Source organism: Mirounga angustirostris, unplaced genomic scaffold, assembly GCF_029215605.1.
Source record: "Mirounga angustirostris isolate CCGP_5_RB_7025 unplaced genomic scaffold, mMirAng1.0.hap1 SCAF_2, whole genome shotgun sequence".
NCBI classification, from domain to species: Eukaryota; Metazoa; Chordata; class Mammalia; order Carnivora; family Phocidae; genus Mirounga; species Mirounga angustirostris.
This window is the reverse complement of record NW_026991710.1, coordinates 115,726,083-115,753,090: the sequence shown is the minus strand read 5'-3', so window position 1 is coordinate 115,753,090 and position 27,008 is coordinate 115,726,083. Positions and strand designations below refer to the sequence as shown.

At 37.9% G+C, this 27,008-nt stretch overlaps 1 protein-coding gene across 3 annotated transcripts in view; it reads left to right on the top strand.

Annotated features, from left to right (window-relative positions):
- Window positions 1-26,674, top strand: part of SLC7A11 (solute carrier family 7 member 11) — a 79,740-nt gene extending 53,066 nt beyond the window's left edge. For all 3 annotated transcript variants that reach the window (XM_064585074.1, XM_064585073.1, XM_045880441.3), the window contains 6 exons: window positions 3,558-3,681; window positions 5,570-5,673; window positions 6,476-6,572; window positions 8,316-8,465; window positions 9,729-9,906; window positions 21,132-26,674. In XM_064585074.1, the coding sequence (XP_064441144.1) occupies window positions 3,558-3,681; window positions 5,570-5,673; window positions 6,476-6,572; window positions 8,316-8,465; window positions 9,729-9,906; window positions 21,132-21,199 (721 nt within the window). In that variant the 3' untranslated portion in view covers window positions 21,200-26,674. The remainder of the gene's footprint in view (window positions 1-3,557; window positions 3,682-5,569; window positions 5,674-6,475; window positions 6,573-8,315; window positions 8,466-9,728; window positions 9,907-21,131) is intronic.
- Window positions 26,675-27,008: the final 334 nt, after the last annotated feature.

Genomic DNA, 27,008 nt, shown 5'->3' with positions numbered 1-27,008 from the left:
ATTATTGGATTCTCACATACTTAATGGCCTTTAATTGAAAAGACTTTGTATAATGACTAGAGGTATTAAGGATTAAATAACTCTTTTCAGTACATTTGTATTTTGTTAATCATAGTAGACATGCACGGACATTCAAAAAAGAGAACTCATAGGTGTGAGTCATTTTTATTCAGCTTAAAGACAATGCTTTTGTTGCACTTAGAATTGGAGGGTACCTCCAATAACACAGAGGCTTTGAAATATCAGTGGTCTACTAGTCCCTTTAATTCATTTTATTATCACGTGCCATTTGCCTTAATCTTGAGTTACTAACCGTGCTTATCTGTCCTCTGCATCTAAAGCCTCCAGAAAGATTGCTCTGGCATGGCCTAATAGCTTTTATTAGCTCACCCAGTGGCTCTTAAGCCTTGATGCTTGAAACCCAGGAGTTAACCACATGGTGCCAAGCCCTTCTGAACATGTCAACTGCTTTCCTCGGTAATTGATTGCTGTTTAAGCCAAGGCAGCCACAAACTCTTCTCCTCCTTCCTTTTGTCAAAGTGAAATGGAACCTGAGGACAGAAGATAGTGGCTCTTTTGCCATACCCCCTCCAATTCTCATGGCTTAATTTACTTAGAGAGAAATTCCTGGGCATGTTATGAATTGCAACAAGGTCGGACCCTTTCTCACTTTTGTCTTGTATTTTAAGCTCCTTTGATTTTTCCCTCTAGTATCTATATAGTATATCTGGATGAGAGTAAAATTGTTAGTAATCTATATGTTTCAGCTTCTCTGACAAACATGCTCGCTTTTCCTCCTTCCTGCAAAAATTGTTTAGGGAAATTTATTAAGTGAGCTTCCGTTGTCCTTTAAATCTAAAAAAATACAAACCCCATTTTCTAAAAATCAAAACTTTTGAAAACATTCACTTGACATTACGGTTCATGTTACACAGAAAAATTATAAAAATCATGGAATAACTCTCTTCCCGACCTTTATAGTAAATAAAACTGCATTTTCAGTGACTACATGAGAAATACAATCTTGATAAGAGCTTTGCAATAAACATATTCAACAATTATGATTTCTCTGAAAATGAAGAGTTAAAAGATTGAGGATCCACATGCATGAGAGAGAGAGTACACTTTAGTGGTTAAAATGCTGTGACTTCAGCGAGGATCGATCAGCTGATTTCTGGGTTCCCATTTACCAGTTGTGTATCCTTAAACAGTTATTTAGGCTCTCTAAGATTTCATTTCCTCACGTATAAAATGGTGATGATGCTCCTAACTCACAGGATTTTCCGAAGATAAAATGAGGCAAATATGTAAAGTACCTAATAAAATATCGGGCTCATGACAGCCACCAAGTAAACGGCAGCAGCTATTGCTACAGTTTTTGTCATTGACAAGCAGAGGAAAAAAAAAGTTGGATTTTTTAGGATTCTTTCTGCTAAAATCAGTTTAGAAAACTTCCCTCAGACATACCATAATCTCAAAGCGGGAAGTGGGGAGGTTGCCTTGGAAGAGCCGAGCAGAGGCGAGATTCTGTGCTGGGAGGGCCACGGCCCACGTTTCAGACTGACTTGTCCCTGCTATTTTGCAGCGCCCCAAGATGTGACAGGGCTACCTGTCCTGGACAGGTTAGCTGCTTTGCTGCACTTAACAATGTCACCTCAGTTTTTATTAACAGAAACTTTACACTTCTTAATCCCATCCTTGCAAGGAATAGAGTCTCTCTCTCTCTCCCCCTCTCCCTCCCTGCTTCTCTCCTCCAGAGAAGGAGCTTAACACACCATTTGGGATGTTGTAAAAACAGAAAAGACTCAAGTTTAAAATAAGACAGGGAGTGGTTGAAAAGCTGCACATACACCTTCCAGTCTGCCTGGACTGCAACAAGGTTGGGCCCTTTCTCACTTTTGTCTTGTATTTTAAGCTCCTTTGATTTTTCCCTCTAGTATCTATATAGTATATCTGGATGAGAGTAAAATTGTTAGTTTTTTTTTGCATTTTGCAATACATCTTAGCCCTTTGCATTTACATCTTGTCTTTCTTTCAGAGAAACAGAATTCATCTTTAATATGCCTTATGTCTCTCACTCCTTTGTATTTAATTGGCCCAGTGATTTCCTCTGCTTAAATTTAGCATTTATCAATCACAGCCAGCAATGCATGTTATGGTGTTAACAGAAAATTCCACAGGACCCTCTTCACACTGGGGAAGGGGAACATCTGCTACTTTTATATTAGGATGCCAGGATTTAGAGGTCAGTGTGTTTCCCCATCAAGGCTTAAGGCTTTGGGGATCAGGGGAAGTGTCAGGCTCCAAGCAGCATAATGCATGGCAGTTGCTGACTGGCCAGGTTTGCCCCTTCTCAACAGGGGATAGTGCTGTTCAGCATAATGAGCTGGGACTTCGTGTGCTAAACATACCCAGCTTGGGGAGTGAGGCAGGCTGTGCCTCCTTTTTTTATTTTTTTCCTCTCCCAGCTCTGAACTGTATTTTCATCTTGGAAGAAATTATATTGAGGTCTTCATTAGCGGCACCCAGCAGGGTTAAGGCTCCATGAGGACTGATAAGCTGTGTGGCTAAAAAACCGATCAGCCTTTGTGCGGGGAGCTGAAGGTTTAAGTTGCTTGAACTGCAGAGAGTCTGAAGAGGTGATTATGTTAAGCAAGTAATGTGTATCGGTAACATGGAATCAAATTATTAGGGTCAGTAACTCCTGGCTTTCCCAGTGCATTAAATGAAGACATAACATTGCATTTGTGCCGGGTACTTGTGGATGCCACAGAGTGTCAGCACGGTCCGGTCATATGTACTTCTCAGCGTGTCACCTCTAATTTCATGGGATTATCTGCACTGTTGCTTTAATAGATACTCACGATCTTGAGCTTCCTTTGAACTCACAGCAGGGCAGTGCAAAGTCATTATTGGGAGCACTTCCGTGCTTTTTGTGTTATATATAAAATTATCTTTACTATCATTTAGAATGGTAGATGTATCTTGCTCTTATGCATCCAAAAGGGTACAACTTATTTGCTGATAAGGGAAGCTACTGAAGGGGAAAAGCTGAATGTGAAAGACCTTCCTGGGGCCTAGTATTAGAAAGGTGTCGAGGCAGTAAATTAGTATTAGAAAAGAATATGGGCCCATGGTTCTCAAAGTGTGGTCCCCTCAATCGCCCAGGAACTTGTTAGCAGTACAAGGCCTACTGAATCAGAAACTCTGAGATGCGATCAGCGAACCGTGTTTCAACAAGCCTTCTAGGTGATGCATGATCAAGTGTGAGAAACACTGCTGTAGCATTTATGGGTTCCAAGAATGGGAGGACCCACATGTTCTGGGGGTGGAGCAGGAGACAAGACAAATGAAGTCTCTGCTCCCGCGGACCTTATTAAATTACAAAGGGCTCTGCAGTACTTCACCCTGATAAGATATACATGCCCAACAGAGCCTATAATTATCATGCATACTATTTTATTCTTTGTCTGAATTAGCCCGTTGCCGTATGGCCTTTGCTTTCAGAGAATGACTAACAAATGATGACTAATAAGCAATTCCTTTGTGCCTTTCAGAACCGTGCCCCTTGCCATTTGTATCTCCATGGCTGTCGTCACCGTTGGCTACGTGCTGACGAACGTGGCCTACTTTACAAGCATTAGTGCCGAGGAGCTGCTACTGTCAAATGCGGTGGCCGTGGTGAGTCCAAGTTGAGCAAAGGCCAATCTGAATCTAGGTTAATGAGTTGATGCAATTTCACAGTCGTTCCCTTCAGCAGAAAGTGTTTTGAAATTCAGTAATCGTTTCTTGACCTGCATGATAATGAGCACTTAAAAATTTTAGAACACGCCTTAGCACACTCCGTTTAGCCGATAGAGCCAAAGTCCTATATGGTTTCTCTGCACTGTTCATTTCGTGTAAAACATTTCCCCATATTCATGCTTGAAAACACATTTCCATGTGTGCGTGTTGTACAGAAGATAGTGTTCTTCCAACGTGACTTTCAGGATAGGTGGGCAGTTACTGAATTTAAATGCATGTATTTTTTGGTATGGGAATTGTAATTTATTCTGTACTCTTTCCTGTTTGTAAACTTTTCAAATGCTAACTTAAAATCTTTTTCCCAAAGTACCACTTAAGAATTTCCAAGGGATGATCATATATAGTTGTTTGTTCTAGTATATCCTTTTGAATACCAGTAATGGGATATTACTAATTTTTAGAAATGCTGAGTTATTCAAAGTTAAACAGATGTCGTTGCTATGGAGCTTCTCAGAATATTAAAGGTGCTAATATGCATTTTAGCTCCCTAAGAAGTGGATACTCATAATTTTACAGCGTTTTCCAAAATTTATTTGACTTCAGGATCATCTTTGCTCTCAAAGGTCAGGCTATGGGCCTGTTATTCTGTGACACATACTTTTATTTTGTATAAAAACTTAGCTGGTAAGGGGGCATTTACTCATGACCTCATAACAATGAAGGGTGAAAAAGTAACTTCCCTTCACTAGATGTCAGTTCCTTTTAAAATAGTCGCTATTACCTCATATAGGCAACATCCACAGGGAACAAATTATCTCATTTCACGTGAACGTATGGACTTGTTCACCGTATTAAAAAAAAAAAGACTTTGCCGCTATTGTAAGTCCTCCCAGACAACCAAGTGTCCAGAGCTTACTGAGGTCAGGTCAGTTATCTCGTCTTACTAGACAAAGGGCACCACTTACTCTTTGAGCGTAATGTGGTCCATTAATTACACAGGACCAGCTGCATCAAGGACAACTAAGGAACCCCACATGGTTGTTTTTTTTGTGTGTGTGTGTGTGTTTAATACATCCTTCGTGGAAATTTGCCTGTGCCATGGCATAAAAGGATATTTCAGAAGTTCTGTCATTTATCTTTCGTATTTTCTGTGGCTGGATTTTCTCAGAGTTGTGTTTGTATTCTAGCCTTATGATAGGAAACCACAGAAGGAACTCGCAGATACCTGAGAGGGAGGGAGGACTCAATAAACAGACATTCAGCTAATGTGATTGTTTGGGGCAAAGATTTTCAGAACTGCTCATATATGCGATATAAATGATTAAGTCGTCAGTTATATCTCAGTGTACTTCTGTGTCATAACAGGAGGACTGGTCTATGAAACAAGTATCCATGATACTTCTCGGTGTACCTTTGTACTTCGCTATCAAAATGTGGCTTTCCAGGCTAGAGAGAAGGCATTTTACAGAAGGCTTTCTGTTTCCAATAGGAGAACTTCTGAACTGAGCTTTTTCTACCTACCAGAATCAGAGATGATAGATATCACGGTTGATGAAAATTCAATAAATGGGTCGTTGCTTTTTGAAAGTAGGGAGAAGGTGCTTGTTTAGACCTTTGCCCATAGTTTTGCAACAAGCAATGCCATGGTACTTGCTTCTGATTATTGTCTAAGAAGTTAGTCTGACCCTAACCAAAAAGAAAGATTATAAAACATACACGTATCAGCAGGCTAAAACAAAGTCATAGAGCGAGTTTGGACTAAATTGCTTCATTTTATTCCACTTTCTGGCAGAGCATTAATTTGCTTCGTTCTGTCTTTCACTAGACCTTTTCTGAGCGGCTACTGGGAAATTTCTCATTAGCAGTTCCGATCTTTGTTGCCCTCTCCTGCTTTGGCTCCATGAATGGTGGTGTGTTTGCTGTCTCCAGGTGAGTGAGTTCAAGCATTTCCAGAAATGCATTTCTGTTTTTGAGATTGGATGTGATAAGGGTAGGTTTAAAAAGAGAAGAAATAGTGCCTCCAAAGCTGTTGTTTTTAAAGAGACATTAAGATCGAAATCTTCGTCCAAGTATCAACAGCATGTCTCATTCTGCCCATTAGAGGGCACTGCTTGTCTACTCATAGCCTACGCTGAAGCTGGGCATGGAGCCTTTTTTTTTTTTTTTTTTTTTAATAGTATGTCTATAGAGTCTAACAACAGCATTTTATTTCTGGTGATAAAATCTTTTGTTTCTCTAAAGGTAACAAGAAAAAAAGTAAAGTAAGAGACACCAGAAATCACCACCCTACCATCCATATCCCTTTTGTTTTGTTTGATATAAAAGCCCCTTTTATTTTAACATAAGATTAAGATCCAATCAGAAAAATATAAATGTTATGTGTGTACCTGGGCATGTCTGTGTATGTCGGGCTGGATCGGATGGACAGCACACATACAATATTAGGAATCTAGAACTATTCCTATGTAGGGAAAGCCATGCTGAGCCGGATGTTGCTATTGGCTCTCCTCAAAGAATAAGAGAAATTATTGGCAGATTTTATAAAATTTGAAGTCAGATTTCTCTTGATGATTCTCTGCCTTACCTGGACAGTGAAACTGAAGAAATCCACCTAAGAAATGCCAAACCGTTGGTATGGAATTAGATGCAAGTTTTCTCTTAGATTTCTGGATTTTTCTCTTTGAAATGATCAATTGTACAGTCAATGCCAGCCACGTTTTTCTCCCATCAGGTTATTCTATGTTGCGTCTCGAGAGGGTCACCTTCCAGAACTCCTCTCCATGATTCATGTCCGCAAGCACACCCCTCTGCCAGCAGTTATTGTTTTGGTAATGCATATTAAAAAGTATACCTACATATAAGTTTGAATAACCAGTTAGCAAAGATGATTTCTTTTTTTTTTTAAAGATTTTATTTATTTATTTGAGAGAGAGAATGAGAGAGAGAGAGAGCACAAGAGGAGGGGAGCGGGAAAGGGAGAAGCAGACTCCCCACTGAGCAGGGAGCCCGACGCAGGACTCGATCCTGGGACTCCAGGATCATGACCTGAGCCGAAGGCAGTCGCTTAACCAACTAAGCCACCCAGGCACCTGCAAAGAGGATTTCAAAGCAGACTTTAGATAGGGCTTTACTTTCTCATTCATTGCTGGATTGGCTCTATGTGTATCTTGGCGGAGTTTGGGAGGCAGGATATTTTCCATCGCTTCCCTTTGTTCAGTATTTCCGATGCATATTTGATGCTATGGGGCGATAAGCACATCACTTCTTTTTCACCTTTGTAGAAATTTGCGAGCTCTGAGGGAAATGGCTACCTTGGCTTCTGTCATTGACACAGAGCCTCACAGAAAAGGATGTAGAGCAACAAGTCCCAAATCTGCGAACTGAAAGTGGAGCGAAAAGCCACAGTCGAGAAACACCTAGGTGTACGTTATAGTATCGTAGGCTCCTTATAATGAAATGCATAGAAAACTAATAGAAAAAAATCACATGAAGTCCTAGACAGTGCAGTAATTCTGTGATAAAAAGTGAGCTATTTGAGACCAACTCTATAGGGAAGAAATAAAAGCACCAAAACGGAAATTTGAGTTGTAGAATTCTTAATGCAAAGTGTTTGTGAAGCGTGGGATACAAAAAACTGCATAAGGTGTAAAAGTCCTTTATAATACCCATTGACAATGTTATATTCATTTTTACCTACTATTTTTGTAACATTTTTGTCAAATGGAATCTGCTGTCAGGAGCACCATAGAATACATTGGACATTTTGTTTCATGCATTTAATTTGTTTCAGAATGTTTCCTTTGAAATCTCTTTGTAAAGTACGTGTACTCTCTGTACTCTCTGTGCGGAATCTGGAAGTTAACGTCACTTGTGGGAACAGAATGTATTATTCGGTGGAGAGGGCTTTCATTTTAAGCCTCTGCTATCAGTCGTGCTGTCCTTGGCGTGTGCAGCTGCAGAGACTTGCTATGCTGATCTCTGTGCTTCATTCTTTTCTGCGGTCTTGAGGGTCACACATGGCAAGCGCATGGGGAGAGTAAGTGTGGAGGAAGGAAAGGTCAATATTTTGCATTCAGGAGTTGGCAGAGTCACCTTGAAGTGGCTGCGTTTCACGTGTGTGCATAGCCAAGGGCTTGTCAGAAACCATTTACAGAGTGCTCTGCGAATTTTCTAATTGGGTACACTTTTGATTTTTAGTATTAGTTATTTGCTAACCATCTCAGTCTCTGGGTCTTTACGTTTAAGTCATTGACTATCCTGTGTTTTACTCTTTGAAAACACGTTCTCTTCTCTCAAATGCAAAAACAACTAAGAACTAAATTTCCATATAACATTCATCTGATTAAGTGGTAATGATGATGATCTCATGCTGTTACTGGTGCGTAATGGGGTGTAAGAGCAGAATATAGATAAGAAATTAGTTGAATATAGGTTTTAATCACTGTGGTCATTTATCAGTATAAATAATCATATGAAAAAGGTAATCATAATGTATAGTGATGTTATTGTTTGTTATCAGCTGTGCTCTCTTTTAACTCACTGAGTGAGGTTTTTCTCCCCCTTTGCCCTAGTACCCTTTGACGATGATAATGCTCTTCTCTGGGAACCTCTACAGTCTTTTGAATTTCCTCAGTTTTGCCAGGTGGCTTTTTATTGGGCTGGCAGTTGCTGGGCTGATTTATCTTCGATACAAACGCCCAGATATGCATCGTCCTTTCAAGGTAACCTCAGTAATCTTGATGGGTTTACATAAATCTTTCTTCTAATACCTAGTCCTCCCTTTGTCGTAACTTGATGAGGAGGAGCTTGGGCGGGGGGCAGCATCCTCTGGAATAAAATGTTTAACTCTTGCAGGTAGTGCCTTCATGTTGAATTTATGTTAGCTTGGAAAAATAATTCATCAAGCCTTTTATGTGATATACCCAACTTTGTATGTCACATCTCTGAAAAGGGGTAGATGTATATATATATATATATATAAGGTATTTGTTATGTTGCTATTTCTTGGATGTGTCTAATGACCTGATGTGTTCAAAGTGTGGGACACTTGTATCTTTATGCTGAGTAATTGTGGATAGCCATGCTGAGAAAGAGGGAGGCGGATATACGTGGAATTGTCACTAATTGAAACTCTACAAAGGATGCTGCTTTACAAAACAGTCATTTTAAGTGTTCTTAAATCTTATCACTTGTGACATTGCTCTTTTTTTAAATTAGATATTCTAGAAGGAATAAAAGTGTGGACACATGGGGAAAGTGAAGGTATATGTATGAATGTACCACTTAAGAGAATACCGTTTACTGTAACTGAGCATTTCCTTTTGGGAGGCTGACGAATCTATTTCTCATCTCCTTTAGCCGTGAATGTTCATGGATTGATTTAACCTCACTATTTATTTGCTTTTAAAAAATAACACAGATAATGTTGTCAGTCATGTTGTCAGAATTTGTTTCTAATTTCATCCATTGCCTAATGTTAGCAACATCTTTATTAGCGGTTGAATAGGAGTTGGTCTGTTTTATTCCTGTCAGTTCTTATTGTGAGTCTCCAACAGAAAATCAATATGCACTGAAAGGCTTTAACATGTAACAAGCAGCCGTTGCTCTTGACTCTACATTAAAGCAGATTCTAATCATAATTATCAAAGAGCCAACCTTTTAAAATCAAAAACATAAATCATAATGGTACTTATCTAGTCAAACCCTTCAAACAAAACATCTCTAATGAAACACACTTATTTATCCTTAGGTTTTATTCTATTCAAAGATTTTTTTAAAAAAAAAAATTTAAGGGAGTATGTTTGCTACATTCTCTGCACCCTATCAAAGTTGCTGTTAAGGTAAAGGTAGGATGGTGCCGGTCACCTGCTCACATGACCAGTGGGGATCATCCGATCCTATGACTGATGTGCTCCTCTTGAACCCATCTTCTGTCTCTAGAACTGTTTGAAGTGATTTTTTTTTTTTCCTGTGCTGTGTTCCAGGTGCCGCTGTTCATCCCAGCATTGTTTTCTTTCACGTGTTTCTTCATGGTTGCCCTTTCCCTGTATTCGGACCCATTTAGTACAGGGATTGGCTTCATCATTACTCTGACTGGGGTTCCTGCATACTATCTCTTTATCATATGGGACAAGAAACCCAAGTGGTTTAGAAGAATGTCAGGTAAGACTTTTACACAATTTCAGGACCTCTTGAGGGACCATGTTGTGGAAAACCCATCTATTTGTACACCCACACCCCTTAAAGTTTAAAAATATAAGTAAGACAATTGCTAGTTTAAATACGTTATTGCATTTTAATTAGAACTAGGAGAAGAAAAAGCAGGAAGGATGTTTAGGGTACAGCCACTCAATCCTTTCAGGATATTTAGCTTGGGCTGCTCTAATCACTTCTTAAGAGAATAGTTTTTTTTTTTTTTTAGATAGAATTTTATTAGCAGTTCTATAAATGACCTAATTGCTTTCCTGAATCCCTTACTAACCTAATTATTTTTTATTCTGGGTTGAACTCAGTTTATTGGTTCTATATCATAACATGCCACTTGCTGAGTGATATGAGATTTGATAGGGAATGAGATAGAGACCCACAAAGGTCCTAAATATGATTATGACACAACCCTATTTAATAGGCATGGCAATTCACAGAAGGGTCATAAGAACAGCAAGAACAATGAAGAGAAGAATAACAACTCATATTTATTGTGTGATTTCTGTGTGTTAGCCCATATACGACCTTATTTAATCTGTATAACAATCTTCTGAGGTAAGAAAAGTTCTCATCCCTATTTTATAGATTTTGAGTTATACCATGGAAGAATTCATGTGACTTGTTTCAAGTCATGCAGATATTAGGTAGACCAGCTAGAATTCAAACTCAAGTAGTGTTGTATTTCATAAAAATCATCCTGGGTATAGTGAAGATGGATTAGAGAGGGTCAAGGCTGAAGAGACTCAAGACTGGTAGTTACCACATTAACCCCGTACAAGGATTAAGAAGGGTCTGAACATGGACAATGCTGGCAGGGTCTAAGAGAAAGTGAGAGCTGTTAAAGAGGAAAAACCCAGAGGGCTTGGTGACCAGGTAGGTTGGGGAAAGAGGAAATATAGGCTATGAGTAGGTAGGAAGGGTGCTTAGGAGCAGCCTCTGTGGGGAACCTACCCCTCTGTCAGGGGCTCAGCTGGGTGAGGCCTTTCCCCTCACACATCATCTCATTCCATCTTCCACAAGCTCCCTGTGAGAGATAAATGTTTGTTATTCCCATACCCGGTGGGAAACCAGGATTCAGGCAGGTAGAGGACTTTTCTTTGAGTGTACAGATTTTAAACCATTTAGCTAGGATTTGAACCCACATCTGCTGGACTTCAAAGTCCATGCTCTTTCCCTCCAGTAGGTGCTTGGGGGACAAGAGCAAAGTAAAAACATGTAGCCAGAGGAACAGCCATGTTCTTGCTGGTGAGTTTGGTGAGTTTAGGGAGTTTAGAAAACAGCTATTGTTCTTGTCCTTTATTTTAATTTACTTCTTTAACCATAATTAATTTTTGAAGGCCCAGTAAGAAGTTCAGGGAGATTTCTGATATTTCCGGTAAAATTGTTAATAAATAATGTCAGTGTTACTAAAACTAAAAAACAAAAAGCCCCGAAATATGTATACATATTGGCTCTCCAGTGTGCTACACAAACTCATTTAGAAGTCAGCCATTTAATATAGACTTTTGCTACTACTCTTTATTAGCTTTTAAGTGGTATTTAGTATCTTTAGACCTTATGCTACGATTTATATCTGAATTTTGTTTTCTAGCCAGCAACACTTACTCCCTGAAGAGGCATTACTCTAAAAGTTGGGTTCCTTAAGGCTAACACGGGCACACTGATTGTCTGGAAGGATATTTAATCTCTATTTCCTGTTAGATCACACTAGTTTTCTGCGGAATATTTTTAGTTACGTTTTCTCTGTTGTAGGCAATAAAAATAGAGGCTTTCCTGAAAAGAAAAAAAAAAAAGAATCTTGTTAAGCAAACTACCCTTAGGATTGCTGTCCTCATTACCAATGTTTGGGACAGATTAGCGTTCATCGTTGCGAGGTCTGTGTCTGTCTCAGATCCTGGCTAGAGATGGTTCAAACCCCCAAGAGCCATGGGAAAGCAGGCGAATTGAGGAAGAGAGAGCTAGTAGCCCTCGAGTTGGACGATGATGAGGCAGAGCATGTTGAGAGAGCAGATTCCATGCCTTCTCTGCGTAGTAGGCATTGCACTCCTGCAGTTGGGAGGCAGCCAACTCTAAACATCCTTTCCCCTCCTACCATGTACATATTTTGCACCATTTCTTTGTCAGTTTTCACACTTGATCCTTCTTTGATGGTTTTCCATGGTTATGTGATTTTGAAGTTTTTTGTCGTTTTTCTGCCTCTAATGATGTTCCAAACATCTCCAAGGATTCCAAATTTAGTGTAGCCATTTGTGAAAGCAGCCATGATGCGGTAGTCCCATGATGGTTATTTGGATCTCATAAATGCCATTAAGTCTTACCAGGGAGCATGGCAGTTCTGCCTTTAAACTGCGGGCCTTGTAACCCTTTATCTTTATAACTGCCTTGAAAGTAAGTAGCAAAAAACAACAGTCCTCCATAATTTTGTTTGATTTTCCTCTTAGGCAGCATTCTTGTAGTAAAATAAAGAAAATTCATGATATTTATTGCTGCAATAGCAAGTAGTTTCCTAGCCTTTGGCCAAAACAAAACTCATACATAGACACACAAACAGCGGAGTCCTGCCCACCACCTTGCCTCTTTTCCCAACTGCCTCCTTGTTAGGAAAAAGCTCAGTGTGAACTTGTAGAGCTTCATATCAGATTTTTGTTGTTGTTGTTGTTGGGTAACATTCTCTAGACTTTCTATTATCATTTATTTTCACCCTGATATACATGAACGGGTTAGCCTTCTGAAATGATAGTTGATCTCAATACATCTTACCTTAGGTGCTTTCACAGACTGTGTGAGGTGACTGAACAGCCTTCAGGAAATGGTGAAAATCTGCTTGGTACAGATAGCCAGGAATGTTCAGAACCTGAGGATCTGAGATTTTCAGAGATTTGATGAATTTATCTGGCCACAGGATGCCAGTATTGAACCACAGTTTGTTTGATAGCATTCCTAGGGTGAAAAGAAAATGTGCTCAGATACACAGAACACATTTTTCTGCAATCTCTGACAGAGTAGTGAATTTTTCTGGTTATTTATTTATTTATCTATAGAAACATGAGCTTCTCACCCAAGGAAAATGGGGCAGACACCCCACTGACATACTCACTATACATGGGGGTAGCTAGACCTGGCAAGCTCTGGCGAGGGCTTGCAGTAGCTTTTGGCTTGGCTGCCTCTCTTCATCAGCCAGACTGTGTCACACCTGAGATGAGTGGGATGACTGGAAGCTGGTCCCTCTTGCTAAAGCAAGATATGGAGGACAGCTGCATTTAGGCAACATCTTTGATCACAAAGAATCATACTGGGGAGCACCAGCAAAATGATCATAGTCCATCTCTGTAGACAATGACTTTGCAATTCTGGGGTCCTAAAAGCATTATGCTGCTTATGGTGTATCATCAGTAACTTAGCTTCTGATACCTCACTGAAAGCTCCCTAATGCGTTTGACTGACTCTTCACGAAGTCTGCAGGGTGATATTGTAAATTAGCTAAGCTTGCCTACATCTCTTAGGGGCCTAAACCATCTTCATTGTAAGGATAAAATGAGACCATACATGTGAAAAGGTTTGGCAGCCTTTTTAAAAAAACACATACTATTATTTTCATTATGACTTGTGGGGAAGATTGGTTTTGTGCTAATACTTCACAGACTTACTCAGCTTTGGCTGTAGATCCCATGCTTGTACCAAGCGTGGTTGGGTAAATCAGATTTTGCAAGGTCAGTTGTTGTTTCAGCTGATTTCAAAAACTACTTTACTTTACTACTGAAAAGTAAAACTAAAATTACTGCAATTGCTATTTGCTCTTGTAACTTGCAGTCACTGAAAACACCAAGTATAGACTCATTGGCTCAACTTTATTTAAAAGAATAGTACCATGGAGGGGCTCCTGGGTGGCTCAGTCGATTAAGTATCTGTCTTCGGCTCAGGTCATGATCCCAGAGTCTTGGGATCGAGCCCTGTGTGTGCTCCCTGCTCACTGGGGAGTCTGCTTCTTGCTCTCCCTCTGACCCTCCCCCTGCTTATGCTCTCTCTCTCACACTCTCTCTCAAGTAAATAAATAAAATCTATAAAATATAGGTCTGTAAAAAAGAAGAGTATCATGGAGTTGATTATCCCCAAAGTCAAAAGGCTTATATGAGCACAAGTGCAGTTGAATACTACATGCACCGCAGTTCTCCTGGGCAAGCAGGAAGCTTCCACAGAGGCTTATTTGGGTCTGCTGAGTACTCCTATCTGACCCCATCGCTGTAGATGACCTAGAAGGAAAAGCTGGTGTAGTTCCAACTACACCAGCTTTTGGCTTACTCATGGCCAAAATCAGTCACTCTAGCCAAACCTCCATTATGATAATTATTCAAATCTTGGGATCCCAAGAGAGAACATAGAAAAGTCATAGGAGAGAATGTAATAGGTCTGATTGAACATGGAAGAAGAGAATGGGTGTGCAGAACCAGAAAACAGATTCTTTGGCTCCATATGTGCTGCTGAATAGAAGATCTAAATTGAGTTTTCAGAAAGGAGAATGTCATACAAGCAAAGCATTAAGATCTCTAAGTTGCTCTCCTTTTCTCTGGAACTGATGCAGTATTGTGACATGGGTAAGTAAGACGTCTAAGAAAGCAAAGGGCTGGGGGTCCCAGAATACAGAAACAGACTTTCGGAAAAGGCTTTTGTTCAGAAGATACATGCCTGAATAGTCACACACACACACACACACACACACACACACACACACACACAGAGTCAGCCATTGTAGGGATTAGTTCAGGGAGGAAGAGATAGGGAGGATATAAATTTAACCCCAATGCTTTGCAATCCAGCATTGTAGATGCCTAAAATCTCTTACTGTTTCATCCTATCAGATAGCCCTGTCTCCTTCTCTGCTTACAAAAGCCATATATCCCATACTATTGATACTTACTTTTCCACAGTCTATTTTTCTCAGATAATTTTACCACTTCCCTTTTCTGTAAATGTGGACTTTTATTACTCTTGAGCACTCCCTTGTATTCCACATATATATCTCAGTGTAGAGTGGGCTGTAACAAATATAATTTATTCAAGAAAGATTTACATGGAGTTTATCATTTGCCAGAACTGTGCTGAGCTCTTGATAATTAATGTATATTATAAATATCAGTGTGTGGAGAAAAACAACTTTGGGGAACACTCTTATAAAGCAACGGATGAAAAATATATCTTTTTTAGTGACGTGAAATACTGCTTGAAAGGGACTATTACAGGTGACAAGTCATGAAAGAGGAGAAACATTGCATGTCTGGATGAGAGACGATGTGGGTCTGAAACTGTCAAGAAGATAAGCTCCAGAGGTTCCAGGATCAGTAACAGTTTAAAGAGATTCTGTAGGGATCGATTACAAAGATAAGAGATGAACAAGAACGAATACCCTGGGACACTAGCATCACAGAGTTCTAGGACTGCCAAGATAAAATGACCTTAGAAATCATCCAGCCCACTGGTTTCTATATTTTAGTGTCTAGCAGAATCACAGATTTCTGGGCCCCGCCTTCAGTTTCCAATTTAGTAGGCCTGGGATAGCACTTTGAAAAGTTGCATTTCTGATAACTCAGGCTATGCTAATGTTCCCAGTCCAGGGATCATACTTTAAGAACTACTTTCTAGTCCAAGTCCCTTCTTCTTTTTTTAGTTATCTTTTTTATTGAGATATAATTTACATTATGACATTATATAAGTTTAAGGTGTATAATGCGTTGGTTTGATATATTTGTATATTGCAATATGATTACTACACTAGCATTAGTTAACACCTTTTATAATGTCATGTATTTATCATTTCTTTTTGGTTCAGATTTAGTCTCTTAGCAATTTTTGTAATTTATTGTACTGTTGACTATAATCACTATGTTGTGCATTAGATCTCCATAACTAAGTTTGTACCCTTAAACAACGTCTCCCCAATTTCCTAACCCTTTAGTCCCTGGTAAATATCATTCTACTCTGTATTTTAACAAGTTCATATTTTTTTGGATTCTGTAATGTAAGTGATATTATACAGTATTTGTCCTTCTCTGTCTGACTCATCCCACTTAGCATAATGTTGTTGCAAATGGCAGGATTTCCTTTTTCCCATGGCTGAATATATTCCATAATCACATCTTCTTTATCCATTTTTCTGTTGATGAACACTTAGGTTGTTTCCATATCTTGGCTATTGTGAGTAATGTTGCAATCAACAGGTGTGAAGATAATCCTTCGAGACTCTGACTTCAAATTCTTTGCACACATAATCAGGAATAGGATTGCTGGATCATAGGTAGTTCAATTTTTACTTCTTTGAGGAACTGCCATTATGTTTTCCATAATGGTTATACCAATTTACATTCTCACCCAATAGTGTATAAGGGTTCCCTTTCCTTCACATCCCCACCAATATTTGTTATCTCTTGTCTTTTTGATAAAAGCCATCCTAACAGGTGTAAAGAAATATCACATTATGGTTTTGATTTGCATTTCCCTGGTAATTACTGATGTTGAACACCTCTTCATATACCTGTTGGCCATTTGTAGGTCTTCTTTGAAAAAATATCTATTCAGGTTTTGGCTCATTTTTAATTGGATTATTTTCTTTTTTTGCTATTAAGTTGTCTGAGTTCTTTATGTATTTTGGTTATGAGTCCCTTATCAGACATGATTTGTGAATGTTTTCTCCCATTCAGTAGGTTATTTTTTCAATTTGTTGATTGTTTCCTTTGCTGTGCAGAGCTGTCTAGTTTAATATAGTCACACTTGTTTATTTTAGTGTTTATTGCCTGTGCTTTTGGTGACTTATCCAAGAAGTCATTGCCTAGACCAATGTCAAGGATCTTTCCCCCTATATTTTCTTCTGGGAATTTTATGATCTCAGGTCTTACATTTAAATCTTTGATCCATTTTGAGTTAACTTTTGTGAATGATGTAAGGTAGAGGTCCAAGCTAAGGTTTCATTCTTATGTATGTGGATTTATGTATATAAGCTCTCTATTCCATTCCTGTATGTGCCTCTTTTTATGCCAGTATACTGTTTTGATTACTGTAGCTTTGTAATATGGCTTGAAATCAAGTATTGCAATGCCTCCCACTTAGTTCTTCTTTCTCAGGATTCCTTTGGCTATTCAGGGTCTTTTGGGGTTCCAAACTAATTTTAGGATAGTTTGTCCTATTTCTGTGAAAAATGTCATTGGAATTTTTATTGGGATTGCATTGAATCTGTAGATCGCTTTGGGTCATATGGACATTTTCACAATATTAATTCTTCCAATTTAGGAACATGAGATATGTTTCCATTTATTTGTGTCTTCTTCAGTCTCTTTCATCAATGTCTTATAATTGTCAGAACACAGGTCTTTCACCCCTTGGTTAAATTTATTCCTAAGTATTTTATTGTTTTCAATGCTATTGTAAATGGAATTGCTTTCTTAATTTCTCTTTCAGATAATTTGTTGTTACTCTATAGAAATGCAACTGATTTCTATATGTTGATTTTGTATCCTGCAATTTTACTGAATTCATGTAATAGTTAAAACAGTTTTTTTTAGTTGAGTCTTTAGGGTTTTCTGAATATGAGATCACCCATCTGTGAACAGAGATCATTTTACTTCTTTCTTTCTGATATGAGTGCCATTTATTTCTTTTTCTTGCTTAATTGCTCTGGCTAGGACTTCCAGTATATGTTTCATGCATCCTTGCATTCCAGAGATAAATCCCACTTGACCACAGGTAAATGATCCTTTTATTGTGTTGTTGAATTTTACTTGCTAATATTTTTGAGAATTTTTGCATCTATATTCATCAGGAATATCAGTCTATGATATTCTTTTCTTATAATGTCTTTGTCTGACTTTGGTGTCAGCATAATGCTGGCCTCATAAAATGAGTTTGGGAGTGTTCCTCCCTTTAGAATTTTTTTGGAACGGTTTGAGAAGGATTCATGTTAATACTTCCTTGAAGGTTTGCTAGAATTTACCAGTGCAAACCATCTATTTCTAGGCTTTTCTGTGTTGGGAGGTTTTTATTACTGATTGAATCACCCTACTTCATATTGGTTTATTGAGATTCTACTTCTTCCTGATTTAATCTTGGGAGAGCATATGTTTCTAGGATTTATCCATTTATTCTAGGTTATTCAGTTTGTTGGCATATAAGTGTTCATAGAAGTCTCTCATAATCCTTTGTATTTCCGTGGTATCAGTTGTAATGTCTCCTCTTTTTTTTTTTTTTTTTTTGAAAGGGGGACAGAGAGGGGGCTGGTGGAGGGGCAGAAGGAGAGGGAGAGAGAGAATCTTAAGTAGGCTGCATGACCAGTGTGGAGTCCGATGCGGGGCTCCATCTCACCACCCTGAGATCATGATCTGAGCTGAAATCAAGAGTTGGATGCTTAACTGACTGAGTCACTCAAACACCCCTCCTCTTTCTTTTGATTTTACTTTTTGAATCCTCTTCTTAGTTAATGTAGATAAAGGTTTATCTATTCAAATAATCAGTTCTTAATTTCATTGCTTTTGTTCTGTTGTTTTCTGTCTCTATTTCTTTTAATTCTGCTCTGATCAAAATGAGAGTATTTTGAATTTGAGTATATATTCATCCTCACCAGTGAATTTTCTACTTTCCTACGTTTTCATGTTACTTTCTCTCTCTCTATATATAATTTATCTTGAAGAACTCTCTTTAGCATTTCTTGTAGGCAGGTCTCTTGGCTTTAAGTTCCCTCAGCTTTTGTTTGTCTGGGAAAGTGTTTACCTCTCCTTTATTTCCTAATGACAGCTTCTCTGGATAAAATATTCTTGGTTGATGGCAGTTTTTTTGTTTTGTTTTGTTTTCTTTTCTTTGAGCCCTTTGAATATATAATCCCATTCCCTACAGGTTTTCTGCTGAGAAATCTGCTGATAGCCTTACCGGGATCTTTTTGCCCATGGGAGGCAGCTGACCTGGTCAGTCATGTTGACACTCAGAGCCCTCAGAGCAGGATTGGAGCTGGCATCCTAGGCTCAGGTGCATGTGGCACTATCACAGTGCCTACATCTTGGGGCATAGATGTGCTGGCTGTGGCTCCGGCACTAATATCTAGAGTGTGGGAATATGCAGATATCCCATGTAACTGGTACCTGGGTCTCAAAGGCTCCCACTGTGACTTGTGCTGGTAGGAGGGAATGCAGCAGTGACAAGAGTCCCGGAATAACAAGATGTGATGGTAGCACAGCCTGAGGATATGGGTGAAAGTCTCGATTCTGGCACCAGTACACTCACAAGATAGCAATAGCACAACTCTGGTAGTAGTCTGTTTAAGGTACGGGTAGGGCTCCAGGGATCTGGGCGCAGGGCAGTGGCTGCACTGCCCTGGCAATGACATTCTGTAGCTGCAACCCAGGACCTGGGGGGTAGGGTTAAGGGCAGCAGGAGCCTTGTCCCAGCAATGATGGGTCAGAACCCCAACGTGAAACTTGAGGGGTGGGGCTCCGGGTAGTGTCAGTGCCCCTAGCAATGATGGGTCAGAGCTGTGACCTGGAACCCATAGGACAGGGATCAGGGCAGCAAGAGCCCATCTCAGCAATGACAGCTCAGTCTTGACCTGGGATGGGGGTTCTCAGAGCACTAGCAGCACAGCCCTGATAATGGTAGCCAAAGTGTGACTCGAGACACAGGAAGTGAGTGACTCTTAGGGTAGTGGCAGTGCCCCTGGCAATGATGAGTCCGAGCCAGGACCTAGAACCCAGGCGTAGGAGTCAGAACAGTAAGAGACTGTCTCAGCAATTATAGTTCAGAGTCTTGACCTGGGAAAGTTGTTGGAGGAGGGCTCAGGGCAACAGCACGGTCCCAAAAATGACAGCCAACGAGTAACTTGGGACCCTGAGGGCAGGGCTTAAGTGGGGAGAGGTTGCCTCAGTAATTACGGGACAAAGCCCCGGTCTGGGGCTGGAGTGGGCAAAGAACTGTGGCAGCTCCAGTCTTGTGTATGGTGATGTGCTGTAGCCCCCAGTCCTTAAGAGTGGGCATATCAATAACCAAGACCCCCAAGGGCAAATCTCACCTCAGCAACAGCCCCAGCCTCTGGAGGCAGATGCAGAGTGGGGGCGCTGCAGGCCGCTTCATCAGCTCACACCAGTGTCATTGGGGAGGACCGTGGGAGAACTCGGTAGCAAAAGCTGCATACATCCACAACACCGAGGCTTGCTGGGGTCTTTCAGCTTCTGACTGGGGGACGGGACGATGCAGGCAAAATGCTTTCTTTACTTTTCTATGCAGACATCCTCAATTTTTTAGCTCTGCCAGACTTTTGCCCCCTTTTCTTTGTTGTTTAGAAATTTCCCTGATTTGCTTTCTTCAGTTTATAGCTGTTTATTTATTGTTCTTGGGGTACTTTTTGGTTCCCTTGTTTTGTTTTGTTTTTCTTTTTGTTTTTTTGGTGGGGAGGCAAGTGTTGGGACCCCCTAGCCCTCCATCTTGCTGGTGGCACTCCCAAATCCCTCATTCTGCAGATGAGGTAGTAAGGCCCTGGGACATAACATGTTTTACTCAGTAATATTACATGTTTTTTTTTTTTTTTTTTAAGATTTTATTTATTTATTTGACAGAGAGAGACACAGCGAGAGAGGGAACACAAGCAGGGGGAGTGAGAGAGGGAGAAGCAGGCTTCCTCGAGGGAGCCCGATGTGGGGCCCAATCCCAGGACCCTGGGATCATGACCTGAGCCAAAGGCAGACGCTTAATGACTGATTCACCCAGGTGCCCCAATACGCTACATGTTTAAGACTGGACATTATAGTATGAGTCTTTTGATTTTTCTGAGGAATTGGTTGTAATCTCATAGGTACTAAAACAACAAACCAATTTTAAACCGAATATGAAGTGTATTTTTGAACATTTATTTATATCTTGGTTCTATTGCCTCAAAATATTTTCAGCCTCCTGGTTTATGAATAAAAATTCCTATTTGAATACAAAATATTAATGTATTCTTGCTGAGAAGCCATCATGGGAAGTTACAGAAGTGACAAATAAATTAATTGAGCATGATGGGATTTTAATGAAGTAAATAATTCTTGAAAGTGCTCTATGAAATATGCGGTTGTGTGTTTTCAGTATTCAACCCCAAATAATTCACATTTTGCTGTTTTTACGCATTTCTGAGTTCTGTGCATTTTTAATTTCTCTTCTTTATTTCTTTGTAGACAGAATAACCAGAACATTACAAATAATACTGGAAGTTGTACCAGAAGAAGATTGTCATAAATTATGAATTAATGCATTTGAAATCTTGGCAATCTGTGCTTGGCCTTGTTTCTGCCCAAAGGGCTGAAACAAAATGTGGATCTTCACTTCATTTTATGAAAATCCAGAAGATTGCAACTTTGGTGATGGACTAAAGGAATCGGTTATTGCTATTTGTATATTTTAGTGTGTTCAAGTTGGTTTCTAAGAAATTTAGTTATAACTCCTTGTAGTTATTGAAAGCAGATATGCTATGCAAGTATTCCATGAGGTCACATGATTTTGGAATTCCTGATACCTACATGAAGTTAGAGGAAATAGACTACCGAATGAACAATTACTTTAGTGGTCCATATAACATATCTAATCATGAACACCGAGATGTTTTCTGTATATATGGCTTTTATAGAAACAATTTGTATATACTGTAGATGACTATACTGTGAAAAGTGTTTTCTACTCTTCTGGGGCGGGGGAACCATACATCATCATTATGGACTGAGGAAAGAAAGAAATTTATTTTATGTTGGCATTGCATTGCTTCCCCTTAGATACCAACTTAGATATCACTCATCTTTTAGTGCGTTATTCCCAGAGCATTTTGAACAAAGGACAGAGGGGATATGCCTAATTTTAATGAGTACATTAAAGAAGAGTTTCCAGGGGCTATTGTTTGTGAGAAAAATACAGGGATTATATCTAAAAATTTTTGATAATTGATTATGTTAAGATTTTTTTTTCACTCATTATCAGGAAGCACCACAGTTATGGGCCACTTTGTTTTCGTGGAAGCCCACTTGATCAGGAAAGGATGTAACATCTTTCTTAGAGCAAAGCAATAGTCAGTTTGGTATTAAAGGCTCTTAAGGACAATCATTTGTTTCACTAATAATTTACTCCTTGTAATATAGCTAAATATATGCATTTTTAAATCTTCAAATTGCAATATCCATATAAGACAGAAATCAACAAGAAAGAGAATACCCAAAATATTATGCCCAACCCTATAATCATATCTATATGCAGTGTTAGTAATTATGAGCAGTTTTTTAATCTCATAGCTATTTTTATATGGTGATAAATTTTGACAGTTTGTACATTTCCTTTATATATTTTATATTCTGTTAAAATATCTCTTCAGATTAAACTGTCCAGATTAATTAGGAAAAGGCATATATTTACATAAAAATTGAGGAAGAAATGTCACTGCTAAATAAGATTTACAACTGATGTTTCTAAAATTTTCCACTTCTTTATCTCAGCTTTGTCAGTAATTTCCTCACCTTAATTATCATTCAACTTGCAAAAGAGATAACTGATAACAAATTCACTGAAAGAAGGAGAAACTGTGTGTGTATTCAGATAGGTGTTTTTATGCAAGGTTTAGAAAATATTGTGGAATTTTCATATAGTGTAATATAATGATGGAATGTGTAAACTATTATTTACATACATCCAAGATTAAATAGTCATACGAGAGTATGTTTCATCCTCTAATTTTAAAAGTAACAATTTTTGAAACAACTGCACTGATTAAAATCGTTAAGAGCTGATATAGGTTCATAGAAAATTAACTGAAGTAGAAATGATGATTTAGAATTTGAGGCAATTCCAATTCACTAATTTCAGTTTTTGCTCTTGATACCATTTAATACACATCCAAGATTGATACTATTTTCGGCCAAACCTGGTGTTTGGGTCTCTAAGTGAATTTATAAAAATTCCTTCCTTTTTCTCTTACCATCTGGTTTTCAAATTTGATCTGTAGTCTCTGCTTCTTACATCCATTTGTCTGTATCTCATGCCATTCTATTGTTGCTGAGGTAAAAAAAAAAATAGATTGTCTTTATATCCCTTTTTTTTTTTAACAGTCTAGGCCCATGTAATATAAACCAGCAAACTCTTCTTAAGGGTTTTTGTGGGGTTTGTTTGTTTTTTTGTTTGTTTGTTTTGTCTAACAAAAAAAAATGGTAAAATCTTATGGAGAGGTTTACATAGTTCTTGATTATTCCTGAGAGTAATGTGCTTATAACTACAGGGGCAGATAGGTCTCATTTTATTTCTTTATTTTTTGTTTTAATTTCTCTTTAAATATAACATTATAAAAGCTAACTAGGATACACTCTCATATTTCTTCCATCATTTTCAAAAATGATTTTTGCATTGTTAAATTTCTGATGCAACTGTAATACCACTTTTAGCCAGACAGGAGTCAGTCAGTAATTTATTTTAAAGTAATAAAGATTAAGTTGTACTTCAGCTTATTTTTAGGATACATCATGACAAGATGCAGAGTTTCTATAATCAGGAAATCAGTATTCATAATTTTTATTCAGGTGGTATCACATCAAACCAATTCTATTTGAAAACTCTCCTGAACACTAATATATATATTTTTATTTATACTAAGTAAAATTTTTTTTCATATATTTAAAATTATATATGGAGAGAATTATATATAAACCATTACAATATACTTGCACCAGTGTGGATATTCAAATGTTTATATACATATTATGAGTTTATTATAACACAAAATGTAAAAGTGGCCAATACAGTTTAAGACAACTAATATATTATTTTCAAATGTACTACTTTTTGGGTTACATGGAGTCTCAAGTATTTAATTGCGGATTAAACAGATTGGTAAAGACTTCCAAAGCTAAAACAATTTGCTTAAAAAATGAACTGATTCTCCTTACACAATAGGAATATTTCAGTAAATGTTTTTGACTCACTTTTAAAAATGTTAGGTTATTTTTCTGAGATATTTCTTGGATCAGTTTAGGAAAACTAGACTACTATGAATGTTTAGGTCAGCTGGAAGTAGACCTTGTTCTTGTCTTTCTTCAGGAGATTAAAGATTTGCCCTAGAAAAGATGGCGGACTCCAGTACCCAATATAAATGTTCACATATACATATGTGCTTATACTGTATTCTCCCCCATCTCTGCTGGCACAAAAGTACAATAGGTTATTAGGTTACATTAGCAATGCATGGCAGTTTCTCCAACACTAAAACATGTATGTTGAAACAAATTTCTGGATTATTTTACATGCCTGGTAAAATTGTTTCCCCAGTTGCTATCTGGTATATTAACAGATAGTTAACCTGAGTATAATTACTTAACTTAATTTTTTATGAACTGTAATCAGTCTTCAGGAAACTCATTATTTTATCTCTATTTGTAGATGAATGTAATGCCAACCAAGAAAGAAGGCATCTTTGACCTATGGTGGATTTCTTATAATTGAGGTGTAGGTTATGAAAAGATAGAATACTGAAGGTCAGAGTAGCAGGAAATGAAAGATAGCATGTGACTGGAAGTAATGATATTTTGATGTAACTTATTATGCAGCATAGTCAGAGAAATATTAAAAATTAATTGTCTGTTGTGCATAAGTGGATATCCCAAGTAGCTAATGGAATGTAGCTTCCGTGCCCCTCACTTAGACATGCCCCTTCCAAGGTCCTGTACCTAATGTTGCATTAGGAAATGTGTATTAATTTTCTTGAAGAAGATCAGAAAAATTTTATACATTTCTGGCCCTACAAATTCTGCATCTTTCCCTGTGAGTATGGTAAAATAAACTTCCATTACTTTTTCTAGTAGAAATAAACATGGGCCATTTATAGAATACATTTTTAAATAATAAAGTTTTGAGTTAATTGAAGTATCTATATATAATTATAAATGGCTTTCTCATAATATATATTTTGCGATATATAAGGACAGAGTTCACTTTTGACATATTTTATGATTCAGTTCTGAATGATAGAAAAACAACAAATAGGGTTTTAATTGTAATTCTTTTTCTTAGTTAGGAAAGAAATATAGTGATATTTGGGATTTGAATGCAAATGAGTAAAAGACTGATTTTACTTAAATGTAATCTTTCTTCATTTTGCCCAACACGATATGCTGTATGTTAGTGCTGATAATTTTTACAGAGTCACATTTTACTTTGTTAACAATTCAAAGTCAGGAATTAAAGCATGACATTGTGTAACTGGCGAGAAACTCGTGGCAGATATAGAGTAGACGATGAGACATCTTGACAGCTTCTGTTTACATAATTTATATGTAAGGTAAAAATTTATTACCTATACGTGTATTTTAGGTTAATGTTCTCATAAACAGTATTTTAAAGGTATCTCAATATATATAATACCTAAAAGTGTAACCTCTAGGTAGTTTTAGTACTGTTCTTAAAAAGTTATTTTAACAGCCAAGTTTTAAAGATAATCCTTACTTCCTTTTGTTGCATTTTCAAATTAGTTGGTGTCTAAAAATAAATGCTTGGTCTATTTTTAGATTCACTACAAATTCACAAAGGTGTATTGGTCTCACAGAAAGTTCACCAGGTTTCCATGTTGTGAGATATTGTCCTTCTTTATAACCTCCTAAGGATATTAGCTTGATCTTTTTGAACCATTTCTGTTTTTTCTTTTAAATGAATCAGTGATTTCCTTTGCTTTTTTTGGTCATATTTCGACATGATAGCCTTGAGATGGGAGTTAGTCTTAATTTGAATTTATACAATGACCCTAGATATCCTTAGTGTGAAACTGCCACTTGATTTACTTCCCTGGGAGTCCTCACCTCTCCTCTCTTTGTTACCACTGGCCTTAAAATATCACTGGGAGATGGTTATCTCAAGTAGTTATCTATTACATGTGTGTATTTCAACTACTTGGACACAGGGTACCTTTATGGTATCAGGAACAGCCTTAACAATTTTATAGATAAAAATTCTCTCAAGAAAACTGTGGAGCGGTAGGCATCTGAGAGACATGCAGATGGATGCACTGGTTTGAAAGAGCATACTTGTTTTTCCTTCCACAGTAACTTACACTACTGACTTCTTTTTAAAGTATGACTTTCAAGCGAATTAATTTATTGGTTAGAAGACTTGTTTGCTGAGTCCTTCCTTATTACCTCTTGAAGTCTTTAAAGGTCATGCTGAAAGCTAGAGAAACAAACAAAAAAGACTGAATCACAGTTATGTCTTTTGCAGAAGTGACTGCATTTTGAGCACCGTGGGTGACAATGTACTTTGCACAGAATCTTATGGGTAAATGTATTAGGCCTTTCGATGTTACATCTGGGTAATTGGATGGGTTGGGAGGGATTTGACTTAGATGATGACTGTGAAGATAGACCTCTCTTACTCCTACTAGGTTAATAGTCTTCAGTACATCCTCAGAAGCTCATTTGTATCACACCTGGAGGCAATGCAATGTGGTTCCTGGTTCTAGGTTTGAACTGTCTTATTTCAAAAGATTTTGGAATTATTTTTTCCCTAGAAGTTCTCCATTCCAAATTTCCATTTACTGACTAATGTAATATAAAGAAAACTATCTTAAAGTAAAATAATACTCTGGGCAAATAAAACAGATTGTTTCAAATGAATGTATGCTTTTAACAGAATATGAGTGATCTACATTAAACTACTGTTGTTTTAATGATTTCAAACACTACAGTATAGCACTTTTTAATTGCTCTGGAAGCAAAAATTAAAAAAAAAAAAAGACCCCAATATCTATCTACGGTTATCACATAAACCACAAGAGTCCTCCAAAAATTTTAAGTAGTCTTGGATTTTTTTTTTTTTTTGATCCTCTCCCTGGAGAAATTTTTTACTTAATAGTTTTCCCTTGTGAATAGTATTACCAATGCTATAAATCTGGAACTAAACTGTGGATACTTACATGTTGAAAACCGGATTCTTCTTTTGACATTATTCATGTACAGAGAGTGACATATGACTTTACTCTTTTAGGATATTTGGGGCCAATGTTATTTTGAACATAGGCGTGGGCCTCAAGTTTCTAT